We start from the raw sequence: 23,564 nt of genomic DNA, 5'->3' as shown, positions 1-23,564 counted from the left end.
GAGGGTGAGGGGAGGTGGCATATATGTGTGTGTGAGAGAGAAGGGATTGGTGTTTGTGTACATATCAGACTGGGTGCATAGTTAGAGAGAAGGGATACAAGGGGGCAGTAGGACTGAAGCGTGGTAAGGACACCTCCCACCTTTCAACCCTCTCTCCCCCACCCCCTGCAATTCAGATCCTTCCTCTTTTGATCTCAGATTCTATCCCCCCGTTCCTGGAATCTCCCCTCCATCCTATCTCTCCCTTCTCCCTAGGAACCTCCCCTCCATCCTATCTCTCCCTTCTCCCCCAGGAAATTCCCCTCCATCCTATCTCTCCCTTCTCCCCAAGAACCTCCCCCTCCATCCTATCTCTCCCTTCTCCCCAGGAACCTCCCCTCCATCCTATCTCTCCCTTCTCCCCAGGAACCTCCCCCTCCATCCTATCTCTCCCTTCTCCCCAGGAACCTCCCCTCCATCCTATCTCTCCCTTCTCCCCAGGAACCTCCCCTCCATCCTATCTCTCCCTTCTCCCCCAGGAAATTACCCTCCATCCTATCTCTCCCTTCTCCCCAAGAACCTCCCCCTCCATCCTATCTCTCCCTTCTCCCCAGGAACCTCCCCTCCATCCTATCTCTCCCTTCTCCCCAGGAACCTCCCCTCCATCCTATCTCAACCTTCTCCTCAGGAACCTCCCCTTCCATCCTATCTCTCCCTTCTCCCCAGGAACCTCCCCTCCATCCTATCTCTCCCTTCTCCCCAGGAACCTCCCCTCCATCCTATCTTTCCCTTCTCCCCAGGAACCTCCCCTCCATCCTATCTCTCCCTTCTCCCCAGAACCTGGAACCCACTCCCTGACATCTCTTCCTCCCTTCTGCCATTTCTCAATCCCGCTCTCTCCTTCCCTTCCTCCATCCTGAGTTCTCTCACCTTCTCTTCAACCCATTCCTTTCCTCCTCCTTTTCTCTCCCCAGCCCTGAGCTTCTCTTCATGCTTGTGATCCCTTTTCTTCACTCAATAAAAAGAAAATAAATTTGACACAAGGAAGTCTGGAAAACTATTTTTATACTGTTGTATAAAAGATAGAAATGTTTGCCAATTTGCTTCAAGATGTTTTCTAATTTTTGCCACTGAATACCCTGAGCTGCTGCAGAAAACTGTGGGACTGCGCTTTACATCTTCTGCTCCCTGTGGTCCAACCTTGGGTGTGTGGGGGGGACGGGACAAGGGGGGGGGGCAGAAAACAACACCAGGGGTGGCAAAATCTTAAATCTGTCGCTACTGATAAGTCTGACTTATCCGGCTAAATAAATATTGGGCTCTATATAACTAGAGCTTCCAATTTCATAGTATAAGATTTTTTGACTCGAATTTTCATTGTTCTTTATTTTAAGGCTCCAAATGTTGAAGCATCTTTTATTTAGGGTTTTCAGCATTTAAGCACTTGAATAAAGTATTATGAAACCATGAACAAAAAGTATATAAATGCAAGCAAACTGGAAACCTAACATTGGTCAGAATGCAGCTGACAACTGGCTGAACCATATGGACCAAAGACTTTATTCAGTATATAGTTTCTAATATGAAAACTAAATGTAGACTTAAGATTACACACTGAGCTATGGCACTTACTGATTATAACCTATGAGGAGTTTGTGCTAAAAAAAAATGCTATAATCCAGTGGAAAATGTCTTTTCGGCTGGGGAGGTGCAAAGCCAACCAAGCTCCACCCTCACCCTCACCCCTTCCTCTTTCCCCATTCTCTTTATCCCCCTGCCTCCCACCCATCTCTCTTGCTTCCCACCGCCCCCATATTATTCCTCCCCACCTTCTCTAATTTCCCCTGTCTCCACCCTCTATTTTAACCTTTCACTCCCAACCTAAACTATGAGTCTGACCAGCAGCATCCCTCCATCCCCTCTAGTCACTCCCCCCCCCCCCCCCACTATAGCTTGGTGATCCCCCCGTCCTATGCTGATCAGCAGCAGGAGGAGAGCGGTGGTGACACAGGCTGTATCCTCCTCCTCTTCCTCTGCCATCTGTTCCAACTGCTGCTTTGAAATGCTGTACAGCATCTTCTGCAGTTCAAAGCAACATTTAGACCCAGGTCTGTGGAAAGAGAGGGCGCAGCCCAACACATTTCATTTTCCTCCTCCTTATCCTGTAGCCAATCAGCACGGGAGGGAGCTGAAATGTGTCGCTGGCCAACTGGATCTCCTGCATTGGTTCCACAGAAATGCCAGATTTTGCCATACTTCCCGCAGCATTATTATGCTTCCCTGCCTAAAGTTGGTTGGGCCGCCCCATTCTGATTTTAGCACTTTTTAAAAAATTAAGCATGGGACATTCATTTTTAGCACCTGATATATCAAAATAAGTATTTGCAGAGCGAACGCATATACTGTATCCTTCAGGTTCTCCTTTACTAACCAGTCGAAAGCTAAAGGGCCAATTAGCCTGGGGAAACCTACCACCTACTTCCAAATTCAATTTAGGGCCTCCATGCCTACTTCCAACAACATAAGCCCTCCACCTAGACTCCTCTAACATAAGATCCTCATCCATTACCACATCCCCTTGTCAATATAAAGTGTCCCCTCCCAGAACCCTCGCCTCAACACAAGGTCCTTCTCATCTTCCCTCTCAGACCAGAGCAACCTCCATGGAAGGGGTAAGTTTGAGCCAGGGTGCTCCCTGGCCCCAGCAATTTTTGGGGGAGTGGGCAAGGGATGAGAGGAACCTGGGAAGGTTGCAGATGAGCTCAGTTAAGCCCAGCTGAAAAGGTACGGATCCTGACTCTTCTTTTGTGGAGCTGGAGGAGGAGGACCAGGGTGCCCTGGAGAGTCCCAAGCTGGATTTCTTGGGGAGTGGAAGTCCAGCCTCAAGGATGCTGATATTAGTTAATTTTTGTTTTGTTTTGGGGGTTTAAATGTTTTTTAATGGAAAAAAAATTAAAGGAACCAAAACAAATTGTTTCATTCATGCCCCTGTCACATACTCTTGACAAACTTCTGACCTGCTGAAACAATATGTAACTCCTGCAATGAGATCTGAACTGGTATATCGGCTTGACTAATTCATTTTTTTCTGGTGCATATTATTCCTCTACAAGTAGAAGATGACCCATAATGTTTGAAATGGGCCATTTCTTAATAGCATAGGGCAATAACCTTTGCAACAATCTCAATGTTTAAGAGCAGCCAAAGATGTCCTTGTAGGTAAGTCATAAAACAACTAAATGAGAAGCTGGCCAAATACCAAAACATACAGAACACCAACAAAGAAACTGGACCCCTTAAACATCTCATCATTCTGATCAGGTCATCCTGGATCTCTGGACCAAAAGTTTTCTCATCTGAAGTCTTTATGTACAAATACTGCACTTACAATTTCAGAAGACACTGAAAGAGAGATCAGGTCCAAAGTTAGTAGTGTGTTAAAGTCACATTTTCCTTTGGTAAGCATTACCAATGTAGCAGCAGTACAGAAACACTCTTGACATTTGTAGGTTTCATAATCCTGTTAGAGTAGAACAAAATACCAAGGCATGTTCCTCCAGATTGAAATGTGCTTTCTGTTTGCATTAAAGCAAAATCTGTCATTAAAAGTTATCCCATTGCAGATGAAGGCATGTAGTTCTATGAGGTCACATCTGAATTTTAAATTCCTTGAGTTAGAAGTGTCAGATTTCTGAATGATCTTGTAGTGCAAAATCTTATTCTGTTCTGGTCAGAGAGGGGAAGCTGTCATCCCGTTACTGTTAAAACTGGAGCTCCCTGGGTACCTCCCACGGGAAACCACTTCTGCCAAAGTGACCATAGCAAGCTGTCTTCTGATAAATTGGTTTCTTTAAGTCAAGATCCCTGTGAGGAGAAAAATACTAGAGTTTAATTTTAATGTTTAACTTATTCAACTAGCCTTCATGCTTCATAATCACCATTAGAGCATTGTGCAGATATTAGTCCCTCCTTTGTTGGATGACTCAGATCATGCTAGTACCCATTACATTCCAAATGCCAGATTATTAGTGTTTAAATCATGGTGTGGAATATGCTATCAACTGTACTTATCACCACTCAAGCCTATGTATTCCCCTGTAACTTCTTATGCAAGTACCAGAACTCCAGACAGATCCTATCACAATAACTTAAGGTTACTATGTAGGTAATAGAAATTATTTACACAAACACAGTCTATGAATATTTTGCACAAAGGAGGGTTGTAAATAGTTACCTACACCTTCTGCTATACCGTCATACTTCCCTCTGCATTAATTAGATAATGCAGCAGTATACAAAAATAAAAAAATTAAGGTAGAACTTTTCATTGGACTAAGAATACATTTCTTAACTAGTTTTCAGGAAAGCTAGTAAGAAATGTATTAAGTTGACCAATAAAATGGTACCACCTTATATTTTTTATTGACCTTTACTCCTCTGCATTCAAGTAGATTAACATGGCATATGCACTATTTTATCCAAAATGGGGCAGAAAATCATTTTTTACTATAGAATGGATTTCAAATTCATTTTAGAGAAAGTTATATAAGGGCTGTTCTATTATTTCCTCCTAGAATCAAATCAGCTTCAAAATATTTTTTCACAGAGGGTCTGTGGGATGGGAATTCTAAGCCTAGTTTATTTTATGTATTGCATTTTCAACTGATATGCAACACTTTGATTGGTGTTGGGACTAGAACATGGTAAATAGTAATTTTTAATAAATAAATAAAATAAATGATGGGTGATTTTTGTTCTTTCAGAGGTTTTCATTCACATCTTTCTTGATGTATCATGACTTTGACCTACTTCTCATGATTCTGCTATAAAAGAGGGTAGAAGTGATACATAAAGCTGCAAACAGTTTGAAAATGAAGCACCACGGAACAATCATTTGGAAAGTTGTTGGCCTAGGGGTCAGGATATGAAACTTCAAGGGGATAGGTTCAGGAACAATGTCAGGAAATATTTCTTCACAGAAAGGATGGTAGATGCCTGGGTTGCTCTCCAAGAAGAGATGATGAAGACAAATATTGTAACAGAACTCAAAAGGTATGGGATAAATAAGGATCCCTAGAAACCAATATTCTCATCACTTATCTGTCTAAAATTTTAGCCGGATAAGTCATTATCCGGCTAAAATTTACATGGATAATGTAGTGGTGTTTTGGGGGCATCCCGGGGGTAGATTGAGATAATCAAATAATGTATTCAGCTAACTCCAAATAAGTTATTTGGCCATGTCCAGATGTGAGCGGCAGGAGGTTTTTTTTCCATAAACTGTTTATTAGCATCATATATATATATATATATATATATATCAGAAATGAGCAGATCCGTTGCAGCAATTGTCTATTACATAAATAATAGATTCAAAATAAATTATGAATAAATCAGTAAGAATAGTGCATTTTGTGTATAAACATCAAAACAAAAAGGTTTTCCAATTTGTTTCAATTTTGAAGACCCCGCTGGACCACCAGGGCTTTTAGTAAGTCTTGGGGAGGAATCGGGATGGTAGGGGGATTGTAATACAGTAAATTTGAAGGGTTGGGGTGTTTTGTTTTTTTTTAAATAAATGTGCCCCTCCCCCCCGCACTAACCCAAAAAATGAATTTTCCCCGAAGTTCGGGGAAAATCCGTTTCATGGTTCAGGTCCCCCAAACCACTACAAATTAGGCAATTTCGTTGAAATTGCCTAATTCATGATAAACGAATGCACATCTCTATAAAAAAACACCTCCCGTGAGGGCCTCACAGCCGAATCCTGTGCCTTTCCCCTCAGCTCCCCCAAAATGATAACTAAAGTTGCGGGCCTCTAGGCTCGATAAGCTTTCAGCCCCCTCCCCCCGAAAGTTAAAAAAATATATGTATTGCAAGGGCTGCAGAATTTTGAACCCTGCCCTCTCTCCTCTAGCCCCCTCCAAATGCAGTGTTACCCTCCTACCCCACCTTCAACAATGTAATGCTAGCTAGAAGCTCAGATCTTGTGTCCGGCTCCTGGCGTATCCAGCATTGCTCTGATGGTATGGCTGGTGGCATAAGCTACCAGACTTGCAGTAAAAGTATTGCTTTGGTCGCTAGACTTAATGCACCAGGAGCCTTCTCACTAAATCTAACCCCCCCCCCCCCCGCCCCACCCCTTTCCTTCTCAATCTGGCCACAGACTACAAACCAGGGTTCCTAGTTCAAGCAATCGTCTTCTTCCTTCCTGCTATCTCTATCTGCTAAAAGATATCTTAGTTGAAAAAAGCAATAGATATATAAATAGAAAGATATATCCATGTCTGCCATTTACCTGACAATCACTCCAGGTCGAAGGTCAAAGTTCTGATTTACAATATCCAGTAGCTCTTTTTCTGTCTTCTGGGAGGTTCCATAGGTGAATAATGAAATGGAGAGAGGCTGAGCCACTCCAATGGCATAAGAAACCTTAAGAGGAAGAAAGGAGCCATTACTTATATAAATGTAGCTGGCAACTGTCTAAAGAGACAACCCATTTGATTGGTTAAGCATATTCTCCACAACAGAATGTTACTGAATATTAGGACATAAAACTAAATGATATTAGTAAATACTGGAAGAAAAACAGATGCACAAACTGATTGTCATTAAAGACTAAGGGGATATTTTCAAAAGGATTTACATGCTTAAAACTGGGTTTTATGCAGGTAAATGCACTTTTTGCACATAAGTGGGCTTTTGAAAATTGCTATGGTGTGTGCTACTTTTACGTGCATACCTCCTTTTGAAAATTATCCCCCAAAAGCATTCAACTTCACTTCAATCAATGCCAAACACAAAAAACTTGGGAACGAGACAAGAAAAAGTTAAAATTTTCTACACCAGCTCTCCATCCCACCCCTCCCCACAAAATTCATCCAAATGTTACCTGGACCAGAACACGCTGACACAGCTTTGCTTTCACCAAAGATTTTGCAACCCACCGTGCAGCGTATGCTGCCGATCGATCCACTTTCGTATAGTCTTTGCCTGAGAAGGCACCTCCGCCATGGGCACCCCATCCGCCATAAGTGTCCACAATTATCTTTCGACCGGTAACCCCAGCATCACCCTATAACATTAGAAAGGAAGTGTTACCTTTTGTAACCGAGACCAGCACTTAGAAAATATGAGGTCCATATTGAGAAGCATTTAGACAGATAACTCAGCCAAATGACTATTTGGGCATTTAGCCAGCTATATTTTATCTGATTACCTTATTATCTGGATGAAATTTAGGGGCATTTCAGGGAATCGTTACTTTAACCAGCTAAGTTATCTGACTAACTCCAATATTCAGAGATAACTGGATAACTTATCTACCTAAGTCTGGTTGGGCGAAAGAGCTGTCCTAAAGTTAGCCAGATAACTTTAAGATAGTCAGCTATATTCAATAGAGCAGCTGAACTATTGAATATACCTCCAAGGTTAGCTGGATAAGGTTATCTGGCTAACTTTGCTAACCGGGAAGTGACTGAATAGGTACTTCCACAGTTTTTAAAAAATCTATGATTGCCATAGGGCAATGTTTCTAAACTTTCTGCATTTTCACATTTCATCAGATGGTAAAACTGTTTATACCAATAAGTGTTGCTGCAAGACACACATGAATCGATTTTCAAAGGGCCGAGCGTGCAAATACCAGCAGTTACATGAGAGGCCGGGCCCTGCGTGCACTGTGTGCATTTTCTAAAGAACTAGGCCATGTGTATAACCACCGATATGCACTCAAGTGCTGGGCCTAAAAAAAGGGACGGGACGGGGGCGGGGTCTGGGCGGAGCAGGGGGCGGGCTGGGACAGCGCCATTAGTAAGTAGTTATGAAGGGGTTAGGGGTTGGAGTGAAGAGGGGATAGGGAAGAAAGGTTAGGTAGGGGTATAGGGAAGTTCCCTCCCAGTCCGCTCCTTAATTGGAGCGGACTGGGAGGGAACTGGAGAAGCCCTAGTCCCACTGCAGCATGTGGGCTTTGAAAATGCCCCCCCCCCTTTGCGCGGAGGAGGCCGACCACCCGCACATGCGCACACGGATGTTAAAATCCACCACGCATGTGCGTGCGGGTATTGTATTTTATAACACATGCGGGCCAACACATGCGTGTTATAAAATAGCCGCGTCCATGTGCGCGCGCCGGGAACCTTGCGCACATGGACGGCCGTGCTCCTTTGAAAATTGACCCCACAATGTTTAGAGGAGTCAGGGCTCCAAAAGAAGAAGCATGAAGCACAGAAAACAGAATAAGGAAGAATTTACTTAATCAGCATTAAATTCACTATGGAACAGAGAAAAAGGTGAGTATAAGTTGTTATTCTACAGAGGACAGTATTAAAAGAAAAAAGTACAGATAATACTGTGGACACATTGTAATGAAAATAACTTTTAGTAAAGCATGTTTATAAAAACCTAATATAAATCGAATCAAAAGACAAAATAATTATCATTTTTACTTGAGAGTTGTACAATTCAGCTCATAACTGTCTTCTCAGTTATTATTAGGGGTTCTTTACTGTAACGTACTGTAGGAATACCTTATACACCTGATGATATGTCCATTTGTGCAATTTTTCATTGGTGCATCTGCAGGAATTTACGTGCGGAACTTTCCTGGCAGTGGCAATTTATGTGGGTAACTGGAAATTAAGCATACAAGCATAAAACAGCTAGAACAGTGTGGCTGGCAGGATTCCCCAGGCCGTGCCGGTACATGAACTATGGGAGCCAAGTGATCATCAGAGGAGAAGGCCCCGATTGATGCCCATTGGAAGAGGCAAAGTCTTAGGACCTATTGGGGTTGTGGAGGAAAGAAAGAATGCAGAAGCTGGAATGGGAATAGCTAGAAAAGCAATGTGAGAGGACTAGGGGTGAGAGAATTAGAAGAGTATGAGAAATAGAGAGTGAATGGAAGAGGGGACAGGAGGAGAGTGGGTAAGTAAGTGGGGGTGATAGCAGAAAGTGAGGTGTGGGTGGGTCAGAGAATGAAGATGAGTGAGTGGGGGGACAGGTCACATGATGATTGGATGAGAAGAAGATGACGACTGAATAATGGAAAGTGGCTGGGGAGAGGATTGTCTCAGAGGTGAATAAATGGGAGAGGTAGAAAGACCTACAATGGGTGAGTAGTTAGGAGGAGGTCTAGAACTACACCAAGGTGAGAGAGTAATGGAGGGAAAGCACTGTCCCGGGACTGAGGTAGAGAGTGAAGGAGGAGGGAGGAGGACTGCATGTGATTGGGTAGGGGGACATAGAATCAGCAAGAGAGAAATCCACACTCCTCAAAGAAAGTTATTGAGGGAGAGGGCGCTGGAAGTACATTGTGAGTGCATTTTGTCCTTGGTAAGTGCTGAAGGTAAGAACACCCTTGGAAATTTTGTATACTCCATAGAGTGCAGTTTTCCAGTCATGTTTAATTAGAATGCTTTAAATGCAATAACATTGCATCACACTAGACAGCTGCAAAATCTATTTCTTTCTGGCAGAAAAAATAGGAAAGAAGGGTCAGTCAGGTGACTTGGGGTAGCATTCTGCACTGCTATGCAGAAGACCTGCAGAAGCAGCATTCATAGTGCCTGTGGGGAGAAATTTTTCAGTCAATGGTGACACCTAGTGGTCAGTTTTAGGAGCCGCATTTATTTATGCTTGTGTTCTTCTATTCTACAAACATTAAATCAACTGTTCAGTCTGGATTACAAATAGCCAAGTTTTGGAAGTTGCCATGGTTTGTTATCCTTGGCAGGGGACTGCCGTTGTGATCACTGGACTGAGGTAGGAGGACAGTATAAAAATAGGTGGAAAAACCCATGTAATTGTGAATGGAGGCTCCTGACACTAGAGTCCAGTAGAGGCTGGTTCCGATTAAACTGGAAGCCCAAAAGAGAAGGAAGAAACCAGTAGATCATAATAAAAGAGAGTAAGAAACAAACGTGATGAGGTACAGTTTGTGTGTATCGCCCCCAAATTTTCTAAGCGACTTATGCACATAAGTTTGCTTTGAAAACTTGCACACAAGTACCTGAGTACGCTCACAGATCCACCTGCACACTAAGTTACCCCTGCACTATCGAGGGCGTAACTTGCACACATGAACTTATATACATTCTTTTTAAAATAAAATACAAGGCCAATATTCAAAAAAGTCTAAAACAGATAATTTACCCAGCTAGAGTTAACCAGATAAATAATCCAAGATAATTAGCGGGATAAAAGACTTGCTGAATTTTGATGAATAAAGTTATATAGGTATACGTACCTGGATAAGTTTGAAACCTAACCGCTATTTTTGAATATCGCTGGTTAAATGTCAGCTAAGCAGGCCTTCTGGCCAGATCCCCCATCCCAATAAAAGCAAAGCAAGGCCAGCACAGCCGACAGATCTCCCATCCTCCCAAGCCCCCCAGAAATTGTGAGTATCGTTGTAGATTTATAAGCTCAAAAAAGCCTCACTTCTCACAACCCCCCTTCCCTCCAAAACTTCTAGACATAAGGTCGGTTAAATTCCCAATCAAAGGGTCACTCTCCACTGCCCACCTACCCATCATTTCCATCCTAACTCTACTGCCCTACCCAGACACCCCAAGTTATCAGAATATGCATCCAGCTCCCAGCACTTCCAGCAATGCTCTGCGGGAGGTGGGGAGAGAAGCTTTCCAGATCTAAAAGCCTGCAAAGGAACTTACTACTTACAATTCTTTGGTGCGGAAGAGGAAAGAGTTTGGATAATTGAGTAGAGCCAGCCTTGCTTTCGCTGGAATGGGGTATTAGGCCGGGAGAACTGCTCACCTTATTTTTTTTAATCTTTTGAATATTGCCTGTTTAGTTAAAGTACTTTAACCCTCCTCTTGCACACATCTAGAGAAAGCTGAGTAACTTATTTGGCTACCTCAGCGCTGCCCCAGAATGCCCCCAAAATTCCTACCATTAATTTGGATCAGTTTTTTCCAGTTAATGTCTTATCCAGATAAATGTTATCCAATAAATAGTGCAGATATTTTAAAGTTATCATTTATTTGGATAACTTTTAAGTTATTCAGATAAGTACCTTTAAATATTGAACCCCAATGTGCATAAGTACAAACTCTGCCCCTCTGTCCCCAAGAATGCCTCTCTCCTGCTCACATAAAAGCATGTGTATAATCAGGTTATATATATGGGGTAGGTTTTGTAACGTGCGCGCATGGACGCGCCGATTTTATAACATGGGCGCGCCGGCGCTCACATGTTATATAATCCATGGGCCGCACGCACAGGCGCACCAGATTTTATAATCCGCACACACATATGCGGGCGCGCGTGCGGGGGGGGGCGAATTTCATAAGAGTACACACCGCGACACAATTGGACCTTCCCGAGTTCCCTCCCCAACCTTCCTTCCCTTTCCCCTCTCCACCCCGACCCCTAACCCCTACCTATCTACCCCTAATTTTTTTATTTATTGTTCCTTGGGAGCAGAAGCAATTAATGCGCGCCAGCACACACTTCCCCAGGATGGTGTACAATGCTGCTGTCCCAGCCCACTGCCCCGCCCCTCCCTGCCCAAAACCCACCCTCCCGGCCTGCCCCTTTGAAGAGGCCTGGCTCTTGTGCGCATACCTATATTTACACTTGTGGCCAGGCCTCTTTGAAAATTCGTGTGGCGCGCACAAGGCCCGGCCACATGCGTAAACCCCGGGTTTTATGCGCGCAGGCCTTTGAAAATCCAACCTTTGCTTCTTTGCAACCTGATCCCCAGGCTATTTTAATACAGCCATTTACATGCATAAAACATGGATTTATGTAGGTAAATGGCTCTGAAAAAAAGACTCAAAGGACCTGATTTACTAAGACTTTTTTTCCTTTCTGTGTCTATGGGAAGAAAGCTTAAGTAAATCAGACCCAAAGTAAGCTAACAAACTAACAACTATCTATAAATCCTGTAAAGTACAATGTTAGTCAGAGCTCTCTCCACAATGTTTCATGCCAATACAGAATATTGAGAAAAATAGTACTGCTTTATGACTGTATCCAAAAGAGCTTGCCTCCTGTTACTTCCTTTCTAGTATGAATTGTGTTGAGTACAGACAAAATTGTAGTTAGAAACACCTTTTTGCACTATGCCAGGGGTAGGTAACTCCAGCCCTCAAGTGCCATAAACAGGTTTGGTTTTCAGAATATTTACAATGAATATATTTCCGGCCAATGCCTTCATTGTGTGCAAATTTATTTTATGCGTATTCATTATGGATATCCTGAAAACCAGACCTGTTTGCGACACTCGAGGACTGGAGTTGCCGACCCCTGCACTAAGCAGTGAGCAGCCAGGTAAGGACAAACAAAACTCACCTGGGGGCCTCCAATGACAAAACGCCCGCTGGGCTGCAGGTGGTAAATTGTTTTTTCATCCAGATATTTGGCAGGAACCACAGCTTTGATCACGTGTTCCTTTAAGGCTTGGCGCATCTCGTCCAAAGAGATTGTTTCATCATGCTGCACAGATATCACAATGGTGTGCACACGCACTGGGATGACGGCCCCATTCTCCTGGACATACTTAACGGTCACCTGAGTAGGACGGAAACCAGTGTCCACAAACAAGCAGAGAAAAACAGCTCGCATATCATATACTATAATGTGCATTTAAAATCCTATTTGTTAAAAAGATGTTAGCCACTGTATATTCACTGGAAGTTGTTGGGACTAACACTAATTCCTTTCAATGTATTTAGTTCATCTATCTATGATAGATATTTATTTAATATACATATACATATCCAACTGTCCATGTACAGTATCATATCAATGGTATGTATCTGCTAATTAACAAATCTCTATATTTTAATGCTCAGCATTAACAATCTAGTTAGGAAAAGAAGGTTGCAACAATAAGATATATCTGTGGCAAGCCACAGAAAATTAAAAACTGACAGCAGATAAAAATCACATGGGCCATCAAGTCTGCCCACTGGCCTACCGGTGGCAGCATCACAGAACCTGCTTCCAACTTTAATCTCACTTTCCCACTGTTAAGGACACTGCATTTGTCCCAAGACTTTTTCAATCCTGATACCAATGGCACTGGGAGGCAGTTCTAATCTATCAGCTGCTTTGAAAACAGTCCTAGAGAGAGAGGCGGACTTGCAGTCTCAGACAGCTGAGGTTTCTAATACTGTTCTCCATCGGCATATTGAAAGGAAGCGTAAAAGAAAACTAGAATAATATTGAAGATATGTTTGATGGTTCCCTGCTTTAAAGAAAAAGGTTAAGGAAATAATTCTTATAGGAGACGGATATAAAAATAACATTTTAGCTAAACGAACTCACATTTAAGGAGCCAATATGTATTAGGTACAAGAAGTGTCTTAATGTTAGAAAATATGTGCCTACTTGCACCTAACTTCTATTTTCAAGCAGTGCTTCATAATTTATTTGCCTGTTAGTCAGTAAAATTCCCTTCTTTTATTTATTATGTATATTGCTTTCAAGGAGAAATGTGTCTAAGATGTTAGAAAGCCTTTGCTCCTTGACTACTCCCAGCATTGTGAATTTAAGCAGCTTGGGGCATTTCTGCTAGGGTATTACTTGTCATAAGAAACACGCTAATCCAGTCTTGGCTTTACCCCTATGCCTGCATGGATTTGTAGTTCTGATTTTCCTAGGGAAATCAATGGGACAATCAGAACTACAAGTCCAGAACCAGCTCAGTGGCTCAGTAGCAAGCACTGGACACTGTTATGTGGAGGGTCTTAGTTTTTCTGGATTTGATCTTCTGCTCCCCAAAGGCCACATTCACAGCCCCTGGAGGGAAGGATTCCTAATCATTGTGCAGTTGTGACATTATTTGTCAGATTTAAGGACCACGAGTGCAGGGTTTCAGAAAGAGCCCTGGTGGATGACTCCTGACCGAGCATTAATGAATGATGCATTAGAGATGTACATTTGTTTCCAACAAATTTATTTAATTTTATTTATATTCTGCTTTTTCCAGCACTTCAAAGCAGATTACATTTACGCACAGTAGGTACCAAAATGCTATGAATGAGGCCATTTTCCATTAGTTCCAAATGGAATGAACTTGGGTATTTTTGTATTCATGGCATTTTGAAGAAAAAAACAAACCTCTGAGGACCCTGCACCTAAATCTACCTGGTGCCAGGGCCTGCCCGGAGAGAGTTTGGAGGATGGCAATGAAGTGACATCACTTCGATGACTTTCTCCAGTACAGCCAGTGCCATTTTGCTGCATGATTGGATATGTATATGATATGATTGGATATGTATATGGCTGTATAGCAAAATGAGTCCAGCTATACTAGAGGATGTCGGCAAAGTGCTATCACTTTAGCACCATTCTCCAGGAGAAGGAAGTCATTTTTAAAGTATCAGAGACATGGGTAGGAGTAACTGGGCATCACTTCTACCCTTTTTGAAGGATCTGAGAAAGGGGATAAGTGGGGGCTGGGATGGGAGGAGGAGAGAACGTGAGGGCCGGTCCTAGGCCAGCTCAGGATAAGCCTCAACATTGGGCTGGTTTTGGGCAGGCCGCAGTTCTGGGTAAGGTCTTGACACTGGGCCACTTCAGGCTAGGCCTTGGTGCTAGGCTAGATCCAAGTAGGCCCCAACCCCGTGCCAGAACTTTGGCCTGGGATCGTTCTGCCAGGACTCTGGAGGCCTGTTTGGGTTTTTTTGTATTCAGTTTGGGGGTTTGTTTAATGGGGAAGATTTTGGTTTAGCAAATAAACGAAGCCAAAAAAAAAAAAAATTAATGAACTGAAGAAACACAACCCACCCATCTCCCACCCCACAATGAAAAAATGGAGACTGCACATCTCTATGATGTATCATAACACCATATCCAGTTCTGAGTGCACTTGAAATCCAAAGGAGCAGGGGAAAACTATCAGGCCCAAAATCAAAAATAAAAGAACTATAAGTCCATACATGCAAGTGTTCCTTTGGACACAAATCTAGGTGACAAACCTATGCAGGCAGCATATTGATAACACAACCCCTTACTTCCCATGAGTTCATGGTCATTGAAGGGCTGCAAAATCTAGCTCTTGCCACAGAATATGGCAATCTCTGTAGAATTTCATGAAATGAGCCAGCCAAAATAAACAAAAAAACGGATCAATACTTTATCACCCTCCCCTTTCTTCTCCACCAGTCAATTCACTATATCCCCACCCCCAACTGCTGATCAGACAATCTAACCTCTATACTTCTACCCATGGGGCAGGAGGAAGCCAGCGTGGCACTTCAGGTCACCTCCTCCTCCTCTGCTGGCTGGGACTAGTCTCGCGGTTTGAATCACGATGGATCCCGTAATTCTCTATTGTTTCCTTCATGGTTCAAACCAGTAGGCAAAAGGGTGAAGAGGGAAAGGGGATGGTGGGGGGAATGGGGAGAGGGGGAAAGGGGGAAAGGAGATGAGAGGATCCAGGGAGTGAAGGCAGGAGAAGAAGTGGGGCAGATAAGAGGAAAGATAAGAGGAACCTGTAGGAGAGACAGAAAGGTTGCAGTGAAAGAGTGGACTAAGAGGAGAGAGTGAAGGAAAGAAAAACAAAACGGAACCAAGAAAAGGCAGAATGAAAAAAAAAAAAGAGAACTGCAATAGAGCAACGAAGAAAAAATGAAAAAGAATCAAAGAAGTAATCCAGAGGCGAACACCAAAGTTTGGAATGTTGGGGTTTTTTGATAATTCAATGATAATTTTTAAAATAATTATATATTTACAGTAAGAAGTTTATATTTTTTGCATCTTTAGAAATGTAAAGCATGTCTAGAATCTTGAAAATTCTGCCACTTTTTGCCACAGAATGTGCCCCTGAGCTGCAACAGGATGCCAGATACAATGACCAATTGCCAAACAGTCCGCATTAGGACAAAGTCTGCAGGTATTTTTGCAAGTTCCATATGTAATTTCCTGGCTCTTATACCTGGCATAATGCAAGTATACAAATGAGCTGCTATGCATACAAAGAAAGTTTTTGGCATGCAAATAAATAAATCTTGCACACTTTTTTGATCTAGGAAAGTTACTTACATACTGAGAGGTGGTTAATTTTCCCCCAACTGCATTGGAAAACTAAAATGCCTGCCGATGCTCCAAGGCTGCCAAGTTTTAAAGAGAATGCAAAGCCCAGCAAGTCTATATGACCCTCCACATGACCCCCGCGTGTCCTAGGCTGTAAACAAAAATAATTCTAAGACCCCCTTAATCCCTGCCCTGTCAGAGAAAGATCATTCCTACCACCCTTGAACTCCAGAGATTTTCTGGTAAATATAGGGAGAGTCTGGGGAGGTTGGAAAAAGGTAGCGTGCACTTTTAACCAGAAGTGGGGCTTCTAATCTGGGGGTGGAGACTTAAGGGTGGTATAGAATTTATTTTTTTACAGCCCAGGTGAGGGCTTAAAGACCACTGGCATTTTAGGACAGGGGGCTCTAAATGCTGCTGAATATGGACCTCTCTAGACTTATTTCATTAAATAAGAATAGGCTGGTCAGTAACTAGGGGTGTGCATTCGTTTTGAACTTATATGTAAAACGCTACTTTTTTTTTTTTTAACTTAAAAAAGTGATGAGGCGAAAACGATCGGATTTCCAACATATTCAACATAGCTATGTTGAATACGTTGGAAATCGCGATCGTTGATCCTAAATAAAAATTTAAACCCCTCACCCTCCTTAATCCCCCCCCAAGACTTACCAAAACTCCCTGGTGGTCCAGCGGGGAGTCAGGAAGCCATTCCTCTATTCCTTTGTGAGGAGCACGTGACGTCCGCGTCACGTCGGAGTGACGCGGCCGTCACGTGGTCCACCGCGGTTCCGCTCCCGGACCCCTCGTTGGACACAAACAGAACTTTTGGCCAGCTTGGGGGGGTCAGGAGGCCGTATGACATAGTGAGGGCAAAGGTAGCGCCGGCGCCATTTTGAAGATTGGCAATACGGCCCGCGTGCAGGAGGTCGCTCCCGGACCCCCGCTGGACTTTTGGCAAGTCTTGTGGGGGTCAGGAGGCCCCCCCCCCCCCAAGCTGGCCAAAAGTCCCTGGGGGTCCAGCGGGGGTCCGGGGACGATCTCCCGCACGCGTGACGTCGGGAGCCAGGAAACAAAATGGCGCCAGCGCTACCTTTGCCCTGTCACATGATAAGGGCAAAGGGCCACCGGCGCCATTTCTCAACGCAGCGCCTGGACCCCAGGTAATTTAAAACATTTTGGGGGGGGTTCGGGGGGTGGGGGATTTGTTTTAAAGGTTCGGGTGGGTTTTAGGGTTTTTTTGGTGTGCTGGTTTTCCCGCGCCCTATTTAACGATACAATACAAATGCCCCTGACGATAAATCGGGGGCATTTGTATTGTATCGCATATCTAACGATTTTGGACGATTTTAAAATTATCTGACGATAATTTTAATCATTCAAAAACGATTCACATCCCTACTAAGCACTAATGCATGTATATTGGGAATTCCCAACTGTAAGGCATCAACTAGTACATGGAATTTATTAAGGGCTGTGTTTTGAAAACAGGATCTCTGCCTTTCTCATTAGCCAATGCAAATTCTCTTTATTTCTAAACCGTATACTATGTGGTATGAGTTGTGCTTCAAGCTGTGACTACAGGAACTGCAATGACAGGATTTATGGCCCCTCTGTATATGGAACACCTGTTATTCCATTAAGCTTTTCAGAAAGTAAATGTACACCACACAGCTGTTCTTTGATAGTCTCATAACTAAATTAAGCCAAAGGACTATATTTATTGCTTTCCGAACACAAACCATCATAGTACTTTAGTTATATATGGCAATGCCGCATCTTTGCATATCATAGGACTTTTCCACAGGAAGCTGCTTTCTTTCTTCCTTTAGAGCTTTCATGTGTCCTCTCCTGAGTCCAAACTCAGTCCCATACTCCTGGTTTAATATGGGAGGAGAAGTAGAAACTAAATCAGTAAAACATTCTCATACTTTCAGGGTCATTCATCAAAATGTGTTATGGTGTTAATGCTCATGATAGTTATGGTATTGCACAGTGCAAATGCAAATTTTTCAAAGGGGTGGGTTTGGGGAGGGGTTTGGGTGGGATTAATGAAAATGAGGGGCATTAATGCGCTGTGTGATAGTGTAATGCATGCTTTTAATGCTGGAAATAACTACACATTTTTTCCTGTTGTGAAGTGATGTGATATGCCTGAAATGACTACAATGTAATTTGGGCATTTTTGGGCTTGGGGAGAGGGAGAGAACCTCTGGGGTTGCACATATACTCATCACCTATTTATTGCTATAGGAGGGCCAGCTAATAACTTGAAGTGTTGTTAATTGCCATCTCTCCTTCAGAAAGAAACTGAAAACCTGGCTGTTCACACAAGCTTACCGTTGAAGGAGCCTCTATCAACCAACATTGACTCTCACCTTCCAACCATTTCCCTATCTCCTCCCTCCCTCCTTGCTCCAGTCCCTGCCCTGCCACCCCCCTCCCCCGCTTACCTCCCCATGTTTCCTCCTTCCACAGGAAATATGATGTTAATAATTGCCTATGATAAATCTCCAGCCGAACTCAACAATCTGTATATGTCTCGCTACTCTATTGTTTTTCGTTGACTATTTTATCACTCTCCAGTTGTAATCGTTTAAAATCTTTCCTGTCTTCCAACTCCCATGTTTTTGCTCCCTGTTTAATGTAACTTTACCTTCTATATAGTTGTTAATTGGTTTCCCCCAGTTCCATTGTAAACCGGTACGATAAGACTTGGTCTTGAGCATCGGTACAGTAAAAGAATTTAAATAAATAAATAAATAAATGTGAGGTTTTGGTGGTGATGTAGGTTTTTGGGGCCAGTTTTACATGCAGAATGAGACGTACGAACAGCACAGTAGACCTCAGTGAAGATTTGACATCATTTGGAGTGAGTAAAGTCACAAAAAGATGAGATTTCTACAGTGTTCTCTCACCCTAGCTTGATGGATGCTCTACCAGGATTTTATAAAGCTAGGGCGACAAAATATTGAAGAAATCTCATCTTTGTGTGACTTTCCTTACTCCAAATGATGTCAGATCTTCACTGAGGTCTACTGTGCTGTTCGTACGTCTCACTCTGCATGTAAAACTGGCCCCAAAACCCACCACCACCAAAACCTCACCTTGAGTTACTAGCTGGCCCTCCTCTAGTGATATAAATAGTTCACTACTATGTCAGGTAGTCTCTCTCTCCCTTCCTTCCTCCTTTTTTGTTATCACAGGTGTTAGCCATGCAAAATGATAGCATTTTGATGAATCTAGGGGTTTGTTAGTCGTCTCCTCCTTAATTTCAACTCTCATCTTTCTCTTCCCATTGCAGGTTAAAAACATAGTCCAATAAATATGAACATAATATATACGGTCTTACCAAAGGTCCACTGAATCCAGTATCATATCTCAGACAGTGGCTAACCAGAGTCATGAGACTTGTTGCTCACTCCCAGCAATAAGCTCTGGCTTCCCCATGCCTACCTGACTAATAATTGCTTATGAAATTTTCCTCTAGGAACTTGCCCAAGCCCCTTTTAAATCCCGCTATACTATATGCCTTGACTATATCCTCTGGCAACAAATTCCATTCTGCGTGAAGTGAAAAAATATTTTCTCCAATTTATTTTAATTCTGTTCTTATTAGTTTCTTAGTGTCCCCTAATCTTAGTATTATTTGAGAGAGTAAATAACCATTACAGATTTATCTGTTCCACCCCACTCATGATTTTATAAACTTCTATATCATCTATTCTCCCAGCTGAAGAGCCCTAATCTGTTAGCCTTTCTTCATAAGGGAGCCATTTTAACCCCTAGATCCAGGATCCCCTAGATCCAGATCCAGTCTTTTTGTTACCATTCTCTAACTCTATACCTTTTTCAGTTCCGCTCCTTTTTTTTTTTTTTAACATGGGGCAATTATAACTGCATAGAATATTCTAGTTGTGGTTGCTAGTAGGATACAGAGGCATTATGATAATCTTCTTTTTATTCTCCATTTCTCTCTATATAATTCTTAACATTCTATTTCCTTTTTTCACTGCCACTCACGCCACTCATATAGTCCACAAAGACTCCAAGATCCTTTTCTTGGGTGGTGAATTCTTTGGGAAGTAATTTTCAAAGGAGTTACACATGTAAAAATACTAGCATTTATAGCATTTATAGCAGCATTTTCAAAAGCCCACTTACACACATAAAACACAGTTGTAGGCACGGAAAATCTTTTGAAAATTACCTCCATAGTGAGGATTATGTTTCCTTACATGCATCACTTTATACTTGTCCACATTAAATTTCATCTGCCACTTAGGTTCCCAGTTCCCCTGTCTGGCAAGGTCCTTCTCAAATTCCTTACAGTCTGCTCATGTTTTAACAACTTTGATTAATTTTGTGTCATCTGCAAATATGATCACTTCACTTGTATCTCCCTTTTCCAGATCATTTATGTAAATGTTAAGCAGCATTGGTCTCAATATAGATCCCTGGGGCATTTCACGATTTATTTTTCTCCACTGAGAAAACCAACCATTTAGTACAATTTTTTATTTCTTGTCTTTTAACCAATTACCAATTTACAGTAGGACATAAGAACATAAGATTTGCCATACTGGATGAGACCAAATGTCCATCAAGCCCAGTATAACGGTTTCCAATACAAGTCACAAGTACCTGGTAGGATCCCAACAGGTACATAGATTGCATACTGCTTATCCAAGAAATAAGTAGTGGATTTCTCCAAGTCCACCTTAATAATGGTTTATGGACTTTTCCTCTAGGAACTTGTTCGTATCTTTTTCAACTCAGCTTTCACCAATTCCTCTGGCAATTAATTCCAAAGCTTACTTATGCATTGAGTAAAAACAATATTTTCTCCTATTTGTTTTAAATGTTCTACTTAGTAACTTCATTGCATATCCCTAAGTCTTTCTACTTTCTGAAAGAGGAAACAACTGATTTGTGTTCACAGATTCCATTCTGCTCATTATTTTATAGAACTGTATCATATCTTCCATCAGCCATCTCTTTTCAAGCTGAAGATCACTAATCTCCTTAGCCTTTCCTCATAGGGGAATCGTTCATCCCTTTTATCATTTTGGTTTCCCTTTTCTGAACCTTTCCTAATTCTGCTATATCTTTTTTTGAGATATGGTGACCAAAATTGCACATAATACTCAAGATGTGGTCACACCATGGAGCAATACAGAGGCAATATAATATTTTTTTATTCTCCATTCCTTTCTTAATAATTCCTCCTAACTGATTATTTTTTAATTTCCTGGATCATGAGTTGATTAACCTAAGCATTAATGCAATGTATATTAGGTGAAGATTTTCTTATGAGAGACTCAGTGTCAAATGCCTTCTGAAACTCCAGATATGCTATATCGACTGACTTACCTTTATCTATGTGAACACAAGAATATAAGATATGCCATACTGGGTCAGACCAAGGGTCCATCAAGCCCAGTATCCTGTTTCCAACAGTGGCCAATCCAAGTCATAAGTATGTGGCAATTTTTCCTCTAGGAACTTATCCAAACCTTTTTTAAACCCAGTTACACTAACTGCTGTAACCACATCCTCTGGCAATGAATTCCAGAGCTTAACTATATGCTGAATGACCGTCGCCCGTATGACATAGTGAGGGCAAAGGTAGCGCCGGCGCCATTTTGAAGATTGGCAATACGGCCCGCATGCAGGAGGTCGCTCCCAGATCCCCGCTTGACTTTTGGCAAGTCTTGGGGTCAGGAGGCCCCCCCCCCAAGCTGGCCAAAAGTCCCTGGGGGTCCAGCAGGGGTCCGGGGGCGATCTCCCGCACGCGTGACGTCGGGAGCCAGGAAACAAAATGGCGCCAGCGCTACCTTTGCCCTGTCACATGATAAGGGCAAAGGGCCACCGGCGCCATTTCTCAATGCAGCGGTGGCCAGAGAGCGGGAAGTACTGTAGAATAAATAAATAAGGAACATACATTTTTGAGAGTCTGTGGTTCCTTGTCCATTTGGCAAATGTGGAGGAAGAAGGAGAAAGGATACCTATTTAATAACCACCAGAGAGAGAGAAAAGTAAGAAAGAGAAAGAGTGGGACCCATACAGTGTTTAACCACAACAGATACCCATTCAGTATACAGAAGAGAGTCAAGGAGGTTCCTAACTGGTACAACAGAGCAGAGGAGAAGTTGAATTCAAGATCAAGTATTTAGATCACAAATATATGAACAGGGATTTAAATTGGACAGAGGACCCCATATTTCACAGTCCCCCAAGGAGGCTTCACCTTCTAAACAGGAATACGGAAAGGACCTTGATGTTACATTCCGCAGTTCATGAGTAGGCACCGTAAGTTGCGTCACTCATCCCAATGCCAACTAGGCCTCACCATAGCGGAACACTGCCGAATGTCGCCACACAGCAGGACACAGACCACTGCCCAAACTCAAAATCTTTAAATGGCCCACGGCAGGAAAAGGCCACAGTGCCCATGAATGATGTCACTCCAGCTGCCCTATATACGGGCTCATCAGATGTTTCCTCTTCTCCTCATCAATGGGTAAACTACCTTCTGGGTGGTGTTAGTTGATGTGCCCTTCGTCTCTCCAGCCTGTTCCAGTCTTTATCTCTTCAGCATGCCCAGCCTTATCTTTGTCTCTTCAATGTGCCCAGCCTTGTCTTCCTCTCTTCAGCCTGGCCTTCACCTCTCCAGCCTTACCTAGCTACCTCATTCCTACTTTGGATGGATTACTAATATTGACCTCAGCCTGGACTCGCATTATCCTTGCCTGCCACCTGTCTCTGATCTCAGCCTGACACTGGATCTACTCTTCACCCTGTGTCCCAGAGTTGCCACCAAAGAACTGCCAAAGGCTCATTCTGAGGGGAAAGGGGTTGGCATAGGTGAAGTTCCAGTTCAGGCTCTGTACAGTCTGCTCTGCCAGTTGGCAGTGAGGAATTACCCCAACACAAGGGTCCACAATCCTAATAGGTTGCTGATGCCATGGACCTGGCAGCTCTGGCCATACTCCAAGTGATACTCTGTCTGGCTCAATGACTGTAGGAACAACAACAGATACTAAAACAGGTTACTGCGGCCCTGGAAAGATTGGCCATCAGGATGGATGCCCTTAGCCTATCTCAGCATTAGTACCAGTGGCTCCCTCTCCACCGGTTCTGCCTATGTTCACAGACCAGTGCGGCAGCATCCAGCACTCCTGCATTATATGGGGGACTCTAAGCAGTGCTGGAACTTCATTAACCAAAGCCAAATGCACTTCCAACTGCAGGCCATTCTATTCCAGAATGACCACTCTAAGGTCATGTACTTCCTCTCCCTCCTGGGTGGTACCACACTGGCTTAGGCCTCTCCTCTTTGGAAGCATGAAGATTCCCTGCTCCAGAACTTCTCCAGCTTTTTGCATGAATTCCGCCTGATATTCGACAAAACTAAAAGAGACACCAGAGATGTTACAGATCCGCTAGGGCTCCCATACTCTCACTGAATACACAATAAAGTTCCAAACACTCGCCTCCAAGTTAAACTGGGGTGAGAATATACTCACAGCCATCTTCCTCCAGGGTCTTGCAGTCCGAATCAAGGTCTGAATAATCTT

The 23,564-nt window shown here is 42.9% G+C and overlaps 1 protein-coding gene across 1 annotated transcript in view; it reads right to left on the bottom strand.

Moving 5' to 3' along the window:
• Window positions 1-1,924: 1,924 nt before the first annotated feature.
• MAT1A (methionine adenosyltransferase 1A) overlaps window positions 1,925-23,564 on the bottom strand; it is a 73,555-nt gene continuing 51,915 nt past the window's right edge. The window contains exons 6-9 of the mRNA XM_029609461.1: window positions 12,295-12,513; window positions 6,872-7,054; window positions 6,278-6,411; window positions 1,925-3,843 (exon numbers count right to left, since the gene is read on the bottom strand). Of these exons, the coding sequence (XP_029465321.1) occupies window positions 3,741-3,843; window positions 6,278-6,411; window positions 6,872-7,054; window positions 12,295-12,513 (639 nt within the window). The 3' untranslated portion in view covers window positions 1,925-3,740. The remainder of the gene's footprint in view (window positions 3,844-6,277; window positions 6,412-6,871; window positions 7,055-12,294; window positions 12,514-23,564) is intronic.

This window comes from Rhinatrema bivittatum, chromosome 7 (assembly GCF_901001135.1).
Source record: "Rhinatrema bivittatum chromosome 7, aRhiBiv1.1, whole genome shotgun sequence".
NCBI lineage: Eukaryota > Metazoa > Chordata > Amphibia > Gymnophiona > Rhinatrematidae > Rhinatrema > Rhinatrema bivittatum.
Note: the sequence above shows the minus strand (reverse complement) of the source record. Positions and strands in the feature narration are given on the sequence as shown.